The 12,681-nt window shown below is 44.9% G+C and overlaps 1 protein-coding gene across 2 annotated transcripts in view; it reads right to left on the reverse strand.

The window, feature by feature from the left end:
* Window positions 1-12,322, reverse strand: part of DOCK9 (dedicator of cytokinesis 9) — a 306,118-nt gene extending 293,796 nt beyond the window's left edge. For both annotated transcript variants that reach the window (XM_024204291.2, XM_024204295.2), the window contains exon 1: window positions 12,181-12,322. In XM_024204291.2, the coding sequence (XP_024060059.1) occupies window positions 12,181-12,300 (120 nt within the window). In that variant the 5' untranslated portion in view covers window positions 12,301-12,322. The remainder of the gene's footprint in view (window positions 1-12,180) is intronic.
* Window positions 12,323-12,681: the final 359 nt, after the last annotated feature.

Below are 12,681 nucleotides of genomic sequence, written 5' to 3' on the forward strand. Positions count from 1 at the left end.
TGTCTCTTGGGGATTCACATGGTTCAGCCCTCTGGCTGGGTTACTTTCAGAATTCAATCCCTTTCCAGGGTAACAAAAGTAAAAACAAAAGGTTCTTCTGCCCACCCTCTGGGTTCAGTTCCCATACCCTTCTGGGCTACTTTGAGGGCAGGTCTACACTACCGCTTATGTCAATATAACTTATGTTGCTTGTTCCCTGTGTTTCCCCCTCCAAATTAAGGTATCAGCCCTTTTACACCCTGGTGTTTACAAGGCTGTCACCTGACCCCAATAAGTCCTGCCTACTTAGGCAGGGTTAACAGAAGAGGGCTGGCTAGCTCCAGGCCTCCTGTCACAGTATATTTTATTAGAATTATCTTTTTGTCTATTAAAGGCAAGGCAGTATTTTAAATAGCAATCTAAATATAAAACATTGAAACAAACAGACGGCTGTAAAAAAACCGGTCTCCAGAAATGATTGTAACCCTTATTTGGGATTGCTTGTTTTCTAGAGTTTAGGGAGAGGGGAGAGACTCATCAGCACAGGCACAACTCAGGCCAAGTCTATACTAGGAAATTAGGTAGGTATAACTACATCACTCACAGTAGTGAAGACAAGCCCTTTGACAGAAAAAATAAAAGTTCCTGCTTGAATTTCTAAGGAGCACATTTTACTTTTCAGTCTAGTATTTCACATGTTCACTGGCACAAGCTTTTATCATAACAGTTTACGGGGCATGTCTCAACAATTTTACAAGCCTTCCTGGAGAGTGAAAATGAAATGTAATCAAGAGATCTAAAATGGAGTTTGAATAAATGTTAATATAATAATAGGTATAAATCTAGAATACATAAGGCAGAACTTGGTTGTTCCATAGGAAAAACGTTTAATCTACAGGAATTTTGCCTTCTAGATATAAAGAAATTGTAATTTTGGCAAAACAGATACAGTTATATAATCTGAATCAGTACCTTAAAAGCGGATTCCCCTGCAAAATAGATAGTTTGAAATTTTCATCTTCCAAGTGGAAGAAGCCTGGCCTACATCTCATTGTAGTCAGTGGTGACAGAGACCTCAGCCCTAGCTAAGCAGTCAGATAGACAAACACACCTGCATTCCTCAAAAATTGCTGCATCCTCTGCAGCAACAGCTCTAAAGAAGGGCAGGGGAGAGGGCAAGAGACAATATGCTGAGCATGGGCTTAAACTCTGACCCTGCTTATCACTTAGGCAAGGCCAGCAACTGATGCCCTGGGACAAGAATCAGCTTGAGACCATGTCCTCTTGCCCTCCATCAATCTAGTGTTATTACAGCAAATCCACTAGTGCCAAGAACTAAGCAAGACCTTGTGGGGGACGGATAGCTCAGTGGATGGAGCACTGGCCTGCTAAACCCAGGGTTGTGAGTTCAATCCTTGAGGGGGCCACTTAGGGATCTGGGGCAAAATCAGTACTTGGTCCTGCTAGTGAAGGCAGGGGGCTGGACTCAATGACTTTTCAAGGTCCCTTCCAGTTCTAGGAGATAGGATATCTCCATTAATTTAAATATACTAAAATAGTAAGAGAGAACAGAAGCTGTAAGCAAGCCTCACATTTCAGGTTTTAGAGGTCATTCCATGCTACAAGTAAAGCCAGCTTCACTGCAGCACCTTTGAGCAAGTGCTTACCTCATTACCTCTTTCCTGATTCCACCTTCTTTCAGATCAAAAGCCACATTCTCTCTCTCCTGTACTTAGATTTTCAGAAAACCTTTGGCAAGGTCCCTCACAAAAGGCTCTTAAGGAAAGTAAGCTGTCATGGGATAAAAGGGACAGCCCTCTCATGAATTGGTAACTGGTTAAAAGACAGGAAACAAAGAGTAGGAATAAATGGTCAGTTTTCAGAATGGAGAGAGGTAAATGGTGGTATCCCCCAAGGGTCTGTACTGGGACCAGTCCTATTCAACATATTCATAAATGATCTGGAAAAAGGGGTAAACAGTGAGGTGGCAAAATTTGTAGATGATACAAAACTACTCAAGATAGTTAAGACCCAGGCAGACTGCGAAGAGCTACAAAAGGATCTCTCAAAACTGGGTGACTGGGCAACAAAATGACAGATGAAATTCAATGTTGATAAATGCAAAGTAATGCACATTGGAAAACAATCCCAACTACACATATAAAATGATGGGGTCTAAATTAGCTGTTACCACTCAAAAAAGATCTTGAAAACATCCACACAATGTGCAGCGGCAGTCAAAAAAGTGAACAGAATATTGAGAATCATTAAGGGAAAGATCAGAAGACAGAAAATATCATATCACTTCTATATAAATCCATTTCTATATATGCCAACATCATGAATACTGTGTTCAAATGTGGTCACCCTATCTCAAAAAGATATATTGGAATGGGAAAAGGTTCAGAAAAAGGGCAACGAAAAGGATCAGGGGTATGGATCAGCTTCTGTATGAGGAGAGTAATAAGACTGGGACTTTTCAGCTTGGAAAAGAGACCATTAAGAGGGGATATGATAGAGGTCTAAAATCATGACTGGTATGGAGAAAGTAAATAAGGAAGTGTTATTTAATCCTCATAACACAACACATGAACTAGGGATCACCAAATGAAATTATTAGGCAGCAGGTTTGCAACAAACAAAAGGAAGTATTTTTTCCAACAATGAGTTCCACAGGTTGACTGTGCAACTCTTTGCCAGAGGATGTTGTGACGGCCAAGACCATAATAGGGTTCAAAAAAGAACTAGATAAGTTCATGGAGGTCCATCAATGGCTATTAGCCAGAATGGGCAGAGATGGTGTCCCTATCCTCTGTTTGCCAGAAGCTGGGAACAGGCGACAGGGGATGGATCACTTGATTACCTGTTCTATTCATTCCCTCTGGGGCACCTGGCACTGGCCACTGTCAGAAGACAGGATACTGGGCTAGATGGATCTTTGGTCTGACCCATTCTTATTTTCCTGGGCACCCATGCACACTTATCCCCACAGCTCAACTAACAGTTACCCTAATTCAGTTCAAATTGCCTTACATAAAGCCATGTTTCATTGAAGGGAAAACAAATTTTTTTTCAGATTTTTAAGATATAATTATAGGCACCCAGTCACATTTAAATTACAAATACACAAGATTACTACAGCAAAGAGTGGGGGGGGAGGGGGATCTTAAATGTTTCAATTTCCTTACTTAACTAATTTGATAGATCTTTTTTATAATTGGTTTCATATTTTCCTGTGTAGATACTCCACTTCTGAAGAGACCCTTTTAAAACTTTAATCAAGGATTAGAAAACCCCTCAAATTTTACAAGTTTCAAAACACAGTTTAAATGAGTACTCCATCAGAAAAATTTGAGCCAATTTAGAAAAAAAATTAACAGTATCACTTCAAAAAGAGACACCTCAGACTGTTTCCTAAAAACTATTGCTAGATAGGCAAGGCTGTTAGAATATGATGATATCATCTTAAGAATCTTTAAAAAAAATAAAGCCTCCTACCCCCAGCAGCTCAGAAGCAGCATTTTCATTCTATGACAATTATCTCAGGGATACATGTAACAGCTCCATTGTGTCTTAGTTCCAGGAAGTGATTATGCTCAATAGAATACAAGGCTTGCATCTGTCCTTCTAAAAGGAGGGAGGCGGAAGCTCAGCTACCCGTGCCTCATTTGTGAAACCATTACATATCTTTCAACCAAACTCCAACAATACCTTAAAGTGTTGGGCTATCTCCTCCTTACCACCTGCATGCAGACTTGTGCACCAGGGCTCCGATCCTGTGGCTTGTCTCATGTGGGCAGACCCCTGCATGGGTCCCATTGCTTTCCTGTTTCTGACTGGAACTTTGAGGGTCATGGAACACTCAAAGCTCCTGTGAGGAAAGTTTGCAGAAACTTGCCTGCCCAGCTGAGCTGCAGCAGTCCTACTACTGGCAGGCACTTAACTCACCTGCAAGCCTGCTAAGGTGTACAGCAACAGGCCAGTTCTGGACTCTTTAGTAGACCCATAGCAACAGAAAGTTCTGGCCAACTTAAATAGCTCACAAGTCAGGGAGCCCTGGGAGGAAGATTCTGGAAGTCTAGCCAGCCAGAGATACCATTAAAATTTAGAACACTAAATGAATAAATATATGCATTACTCAGAATTTTCCAAACCACCATGCTCATACTGCTTAACAAAAACCTTTACTCATGAACAATGGGAACCAGGCGTCAATTCACGTTTAACAAGTTAGTGTAGTTAAGTAAATTTATCAAAATAATGAATAACTTTTTCACTGGTCCTTTCACTAAGACTTCACAAACCAAGTTGACAGACTCCGGGGTATCCAGGCATTTTAGGCCTGGTCAACATTACAAAGTTAGGTCAACTTAAGTTGACTTGTTTCAACCTACTTGTGCACGTGTCTACACCTAAATTTGTTTTGTTCTCCCCCCTCTTAACAGCGACTGAACACCACCACCTCCCTAAAAGATGCAGAGGCATGATCAGCCTACTTGCAACAATGCAATACAAGTGTAGACACTGCACTACCTGCATTGACCCTAACAAAAACAACAAGGAGTCCGGTGGCACCTTAAAGAATAACAGATTTATTTGGGCATAAGCTTTTGTGAGTAAAAAAAAAAAAACCTCGCTTCTTCAGATGAAAAAACCTCACTTATTTATTTGGGCATAAGCTTTCGTGAGTAAGTGAGGTTTTTTCATCTGAAGAAGCGAGGTTTTTTTTTTTTACTCACAAAAGCTTATGCCCAAATAAATCTGTTATTCTTTAAGGTGCCACCGGACTCCTTGTTGTTTTTGTGGATACAGACTAACACGGCTATCCCCTGATAACTGACCCTAACAGTCCTTCAGCATCTGTCCCACAATGCTCTTGTCCCCAAGACTGTGGTCACTCCAGTCTCAACTTTGAACTTCACTGCCCTGATATCACAGGAACCAGAAGACAGCCCCATTCCCCTTTAAAACGCCAAGCATGCTTCTCAACTGCACACCTTTGTGAGCATCCAACCATGCTGGCTTCACGTACATAGAGAGCTACTGGACATGCTCTTGCCAGGACCAGTAAAGAAGTCACAGATCTCCTTTACCTGTGGAGAGAAGAGACTTTACAACACAGTTATGGAACAGATGAAGAAATAGACATCTATGTGCAGGGGATGCTGGAATTGGGGCACAACAGGGATGAGTAGCAGTGCTGTGTGAAAAACTTCAGCAGACATACCAGAAAACAAGAGAGGCAAACAAAGCTGGGACTGCCCAGCAGACCTGCCATTTCTCCGACACACTTCAAGCGACACTTGATGTAGACCCCACCAGCACCCCACATACAACTGTGGACACTTCGCCAGAGCCTGAGGCAGATATTGCTGCAACCCATAGCAAAGAGGAGGAACGTGATGCAGAGTGGGACACAAACCACAAGGCAAGCTAAGAGCTGTTTAAAACTCTGCCGGCGTCAAGCCAGCTCCGCCAGGCAAGCGCAGATGAGCCCACTGGTGAAAAGGAAGGGCACTCATATAAGAATGTGTGTTATTCCTTATTTTTTAACTTTTTGTTGCCCCAAACCTCATCTCCTTTCCTTCCCCCCTGCCCTTCTTTCCCATTTAATAGTGGCTCCCATGCAATCTGTGCATTTAGAGAACAAATGCATTGATTTTTGATTGCTTACTTTACTTGTAAAGTATTAAAAATAAATTTTAAAAAATTAGTATGGCAATCCAAATTATACAATGTCCTATGCTCAGAGATAGAGGTGGCATCCAGTCCTCCATTCCTGTTAGCTTGTTTGGCTAGGCATGGGGCCCAGGCAGTGTACTTTGTTTGTCTTAATAGGAATGTCCCTTTTATCCTCTTGAGAGATCTTGATGAAGTTTTCATTAAGATACTTTGCAATCCTCTCCTGAACATTTATAGGGAAGGCAGCCTTGTTTTCTCCCCCTCTCCACACAATAGGAGACTTTTCCATCCCATTCTGCAATGAGCTCTGCTGGTACCATTTCCATAAACAGGCTAGCAGCATACAGGCCCAGGCAGCTTCAAGACAGAGTACCAGCTGGGTTCTCTCTGCCTGACACCACCAGGAGTCAGATATCAGCCAGATAACCACTTACTGCAAAAATATTAACAATATTCACCACACTTGCCTATGCTCATACCCAATTAGCACTTAAGATATTTACAGGAATAATAAGGGAGTTTTGAGACTTATCTTTCCCTTTCTGTTGTGACTGTAAATCTAATGGCGTACCTCTGTTTTCATCAGCAGCCTCTAGTGTGGTGGCCTTGAGGTGCCCCCTCTACATCTGCCAAACATCTGACTCTGATCAGGTGGAGAAATAAGTAGCCCAGGAACCTGTTCTGCAAAATCTTCCAGTCCTCTTCAACTACTGGCCATGAACACAGGTCTTGGAAGACCACATGTCTATGACCATGGAGAAGGACCACAATTGGAGAGAGTGGCTGCTTCAGGAGAGGCACAGGGACTAAGAAGCGCAGCAGGAAGTGCACCAGAACATCATGGGTTTGTTCACGCAACAAACTCAGATGCTGCAAAGCACTGACCTACATATCTAAAATGCAGGGAAAGTCCATGGTCACTGCCACCTATGCCCCACAACAGGTAGCAGCATGGTTTCAACCCTCACCTCTACCACTCAACACCTGGGGAAAACAAGGAGAACCACGGCTACATATACACAGACGTGAAAACCACAGGATCAGCCACAATGCACTACATGTTTTGTAACACTACTGAAGGGTTGTAATATGTTCTTAAATACATAAAAATAAATGTTTCTTGTTTACTTGGGTTTTTAAAGTATGGGTTGCCCTATCACAATGCTGCTAAAATGCTTTTAGCTTGAATATTGTGTACAGGAAACAAAGTTCAAGTGCAAATAAAGTTCTACTTTTAGAAACTCAGAGTTCATTTATTAGTTTACATCAAGCGTAACTGCCACATTACAGAATTCAAAATGGGAGTCAGTAATCCACCCATAACAATGAAGTGTTCCCAGTGGATCCATTAGCATTTACATAATCATGAAAAAGTATCACCTTCTGTTCACATGCTTATGGGGAAGGTGGGATGGTGCCAGAATAGGGTATGCTTTCTATTGCTCCACCGCAGTTTGGAAACCCCTTCCTGCATATCTATCCACTACTTCCTGCACATTGCCAAGAGAGTCAGTCCTGTGCAGCAGGATACACACAACAGCCTTGCTTACTTGGATGACAATGGCCTTCACCATGGATTTCCCAACTCCAAACTGATTGCCTACTGACCAACAGCAATCCAGCACTGCAAGCTTCGAGAGCATTATCACCACTCACTTTTCCACAGTCAATGCAGCTCTCATTCTTGCATCCCTATGCTGCAGCAAGTTTGGCATGCAGATCTAGGAATGTGGCTGTGACATTACATTACATATTCCTTATGAAAATATGCTTATAATATGAATATGACATAAATGAGATGTACTTTATGCAAGATGGCTCATGTAAGATATCATTGGAAAGGTCATGATTTACTGAATGTAATTATCCAATTTGTATGCCTGTATCTTTTCTGTATCTGAAGTTAGGAATAGTAGGTATGTATCTGTATTTCAAATGTGTTACTTTGGGTGTCACCCCAACCAGCCCTTCAGCTACAACAATGGAAAAGCCAGACAGGTCTAATGGGCCAATAGCGGAGACAATGCACTGTGAAAGAGCTTAGTCTTCCTGTGGACCCTGGAGACAGCTTATGAGCAATGGCTGCCACAGCCATGCAGAGAGGTGGGTCTGAGTCACCTGGTACTGCATACCCCTCTCCCCCTTTTGGAATGCCAGTGGTTTTCCACTATAAGACAAAGGGATCCTGCCTTACACAAGAGCTATATAAGGCAGGGGAGTGACATCAAAGTTCTCATCTGCCTGCCCACCCAAAGAGATACTGAAAAACAACTGGAAGCAAGAACTGGATGGGGGCGGGGGGGTGAGAAGGACTGAGCCCTAACTGGAAGGGCGTCTAGCTTGTGAGTAATAATACCTGAGGTCTCAAGAGGAAGACCAGTGCAGCTGGCTTTCAAGATTTTCTGTAATCTGCTTGAAACAATATCTAGGGTGAGAAATACTATTTGTAACCAATTTCTTTAGTGAAACCAGCTTAGTTTGCATGTTTGGTTTCATTTGCTTAGTTATCTGCTTTGTTCTGTTTGCTACCCATTTTACTACTTAAGATCTGTCTTTTGTAGTTAATAAAATGTGTTTATAATATAACCCAGTTTCTGTAATTTCTAAGTAGGGGGGCGAGAAGTTGTGCATACCTTCCTCCACATTGAGGGAGGAGACGAATTTCATAAAACCTTTGGGTTTGTACCCCTTAAAAGGAGTGAGCACCAGAGTGTTGGAACGAGTCCCTTAAGCAGAGTCTTCCCAGAGCTGATCTGTAGCTGGGGGTGGCCCTGTCTGTGTGCTTGGCTGGAAGAGGCTTGTGAGCCTAACCCAGCAAGACCAGTTAAAGGGGGCTCATGCTGGCAGAACAGGCAGGCTCAGTAGTATCTCAACACATCAGGTGGCTTCCTAAGGGGCATAACCTATCACAGTGGCCTTTTCACATCCAAAAGTTCTGCAGCCACAGCTTGTCATCCCAAACCTACATTACAATGCAATCCTTGTTTCTCAGCCCAAAAGCAGCAATTAACAATGGGGAGCTACCAACTGAATGCCAACAGCAGCCAGACATATTTATGTGCTACCCTCAGCAAGGTGTCATGGTGGTTGAGTAACTCCTCTTCCTCACATACCCAATTATAGTAGTACTCAATGAAGTTCTGCAAATACAAGAGAACTGCACATCTTACATTAGCAACAGTCATAAGAATTGCATGGAGCTCAGCAGGGTCCATACTTCTGCCTGAGAGATGGCAGAGGCTGTAAAGTGGCATATGGGATTGTCAGAGTTTTAAAAAATGGTGTGCAAATAATCGGATGAACAAGCATTATGGGATGGAGACTGAGATACTGTGGGAACCTGAACCAAAAATCCTTGGGCAAATTACTGCAAAATGTCCCACATGGCACTGCACCGGACAATGACACAGGGCACACCGGCACACCACATTTTCCATCAACACAACCACTAGTGGTGTGTATGCGCAACACCAACACAAGTAGCCAAGTATGCATGCACACAAGTGATACAGAAGTTGGTGGCTGTATGGTATCATAACTTATGTTGACCAAGCTCTGTAGTGTAGAGACAGCCTCTCATTTGGTTCTTCACTACTATAATAAAGTATTAAGTAACTCAGTTTAGACAATCAGAAAAGATTTTTTTTATTGTAACCATTACGAAAAGTTGAGTTTAAAACTAAATTAAGAAAATATCAAGTGAGGTCTCATTTATTTAGCTTATGAAAGGTCAACCAGTGACATACATCTGCAAAAAGTTAAGTTGGAATCTGAGTTAAATTAACACAAGCTAGAAAAGGGCTGTTTTATTGACCAAGTGTCTGAAACCAATTAATACTATAAGCGTACTAGAGTGAAAGTACAGCAATTCCATGTTAGATGTTGTCTTCTTCCACCCTCAACCCCAATGTACTTCATGTTGTTTTAAACGTTGACCACATTCTCAGAATGAGCAAATATATTTCATTTACAAACACTTAAGTCCCCTAATATAGGGCAGAACATTTTATCAGCAGAACATAAAGGATGTTTCATTAATCCACCACACTTGTGACCAGTTATCTTTCAAATGCACTGTAAAATTAAGGGCGAAAGCTTGAAAAATCTTAATTGCAAGAGGCAGGTGGAAGTTTTACCTCCTAATCAAACACGTACAAGCAATTTCTGAAGAATTTAAGCTCCTCATTTTAGTGGGAAACCTTTGAAAACCTTATGAACATTATGCTAATACAGGGCTGAAGCATGCTGAAAACAAGGACAGAGTAAAAGTTCATTTAATATCAAAATAGTATCAATATCACTATTCTTATATTTAATTTGATAAACTATACTTTTGAATTTACCTCCAGCTGCAGCAGAATTTCCTAACTGATGCACTAAAATATTGCAGAAATTAGGTCCAACTAGCCACAAGAGCACCCAGGCCCTAGATCATAAAGCCATCACTAAATTACTATGCAGGATATAAAAAATAACCATACTGGGTTAGACCAATGGTCCATATAGCCCAGTATCTTGTCTCTGACCGTGCCCAGTGCCAGATACTTCAGAAGGAATGAACAGAACAGGGTAATTTTGAGTGGTCCTTTCCTTGCTGTCCAGTTCTAGCTTCTGGCAGCCAGAGGTTCAGGGACAATAGGTCCATCAATGGCTATTAGCCAGAACAGGCAGAGATGGTGTCCCTAGCCTCTGTTTGCCAGAAGCTGGGAATGGGCGATGATTACCTGTTCTGTTCATTCCCTCTGGGGCACCTGGCTAGCCACTGTTAGGATACTGGGCTAGATGGATATTTGATCTGACGCAGTATGGCCGTTCTTATGTTCTTAAGGTAAAATTCAACAGCAACTATTTTTCTGCTGACCCTTTCAGCACAATCAGTGATGCTGGGATTGTGGGAACAAGCAGCACTATTAAGTCCTGACTGTCCTCGTGTTCACTAGAAAAAGATACGTTTTTAACACGTTACCTTATACCTTATTACTCCAAGTAGTCCCATTTGGAGTCAATGGAACTACTCAAAGGAGGAACTGCTGATCAATGACTAAGAGGGTTCATCAGTTTGTTACCCTGGTAGTTACAAAAAAATAGGATTTAATTTGTAGAATGAGTAGATGAGTATTATGATGGTTTTTCAATTGTAGATACAGGAACACTTTACAATGATAGGTAAGCATTACTGTCCCCGTTTTAAAGCTGGAGAAAAGGAGGCAGAGAGATTAAGTGACTAAGGCTATGTCTACACTGTGCACTTTACAATGGCTTGGCTGTGCAGCTGCACCATTTTAAGGTGCACTGTGTAACTGCTCTTTATTGCCGTGGAGCCATAGATTTGTCACCAGAAGCACTATCCACACTGGTGCTTTTCGTCATTAAAACCTTTGTCGTTAAAGGGAGTATTTTTTCATAACCCTGAGCAACAAAAAGTTAACATGACCAAAGTGCCAATGTAGACATGGCCTTAGGGCCTGTCTACACTTACAGCAGTGAGGTGGCACAGCTACACCGTACAGCACTGCCACTGTAGTGTTTAGTGAAGAAGCTACCTATGCCGACGGGAGAGCTTCTCCCATCACGTACCTACTCCACGTCCCCCAGAGGCAGTAATTATGTGGACAGGGGAAGCCCTCCTGATAACATAGCACTATCTACACTGAGGCTCAAATTGGTGTAAGTGCGTTGCTCAGGGGCATGGATTTTCCAAACCCCTGAGTGATGTAATTTTAGTGACATAAACCTGTAGGGTAGACCAGGATTGGGGCGGGGGGGGGGGTTAAGTGACAGAACACAGCCTAGCTTCGCTTCCTTCTAGTCAGATTCTACAGAGTAGTTACTGAATCCCCACGAGCCCCCGTTTGATTACAACCCCATCGCTGATACGTCTGGGTTTAATTCCCGGGTTAGGAAAATTTCAGAACAGAGATGAAGAGGAACGACCCAGCACACGCGCTACCGGGGTGAGGAGGGCACACAAAGTGCCATCGCACCTCCTTTTTTACCGATTCTTCAGACACACCCACAGACTTCCACGCAACGCACAGCGCTACGGAAACGCGCCGTGACTGGATGGAAGTTTGCAGCCGCACCGAGGAGCGCGGCGGCGACTCCCAGCGCTGTGCCGGCGGAGAGCCCCGCCGCGCCCCCACCCACACAGGGAGCGTCCCTGGCTGGCTCTCCACCGGGCCGCACCGACACCTCAGCCCGGGCCAGAGCCGTGGCCCAACAGGAGGCGCGCGCCCCGCCGCGAGCCAGGGGCAAGCCCCGCGCCGTGACAGCCCGGCGGCTCCCTCCCGCCGCGGGCGTCGGAGCCCTATTGATGCGGGGAGCTCGGCGGTAGCATCAGACCCCGGTGCCCTGCGGAGAGAGCTCCGTGGTGGCGGGGGAGGCGATCGGCTCCCGCTCATCCCTGCGGGGATGCGCCCCGGCCCCCTGTGCGGGAAGAGACGGGCACTGACCCGCAGCCGCCCAACCGGAGCCGGGGGGGGAATAGTATCTGCAGTCCCTGCCCGGCCGGGCTCTTACCACGAACACGGAGCCCCGCACCGCCTCGGAGACACTCTGCCGCAGCTCTGCCGCCGTGCCCGGCTTGCTGAGCGCCCGGGTGAACTTCCGAGTCTCCGGGGGGACCAGCGCCTGCGACATGACCGCTGCTGCCGCCGCCGCCTCGCCGCGCTCCCGGCCCCTCACTCCGCGGCCCCCCGCGCCCCCATGGCCCGGCCGTAGGCGGCGAGGCAGTGTCGCAGCTGGCGCCGGCCCTCTCAGGTGGCCCCTCCCTCGCTCAGCCCATGCTCCCAGCGCGCGCCGCGCTCCCACCCCAAACACTGAGTCACACGAGGGGGGAGGGCGCAGGGCGCAGCCTCGGTCGCTGATTGGCGCAGCCGCGATGGCGAACGGGGTGGGGCCACCCATCATGCCCCGCCCACACCTGGTCCCCGGTTCCACATCGGATTGGTCGCGGCGCTACCTGCCCGGCTGCTCCCCTTCCGCTCCCCGCCCTTCGGTCTCCCGGGGAGCCCAGGCCAA

The sequence above is a fragment of the Terrapene carolina genome, unplaced genomic scaffold, assembly GCF_002925995.2.
Source record: "Terrapene carolina triunguis isolate 2854851 unplaced genomic scaffold, T_m_triunguis-2.0 Scaffold21, whole genome shotgun sequence".
NCBI lineage: Eukaryota > Metazoa > Chordata > Testudines > Emydidae > Terrapene > Terrapene triunguis.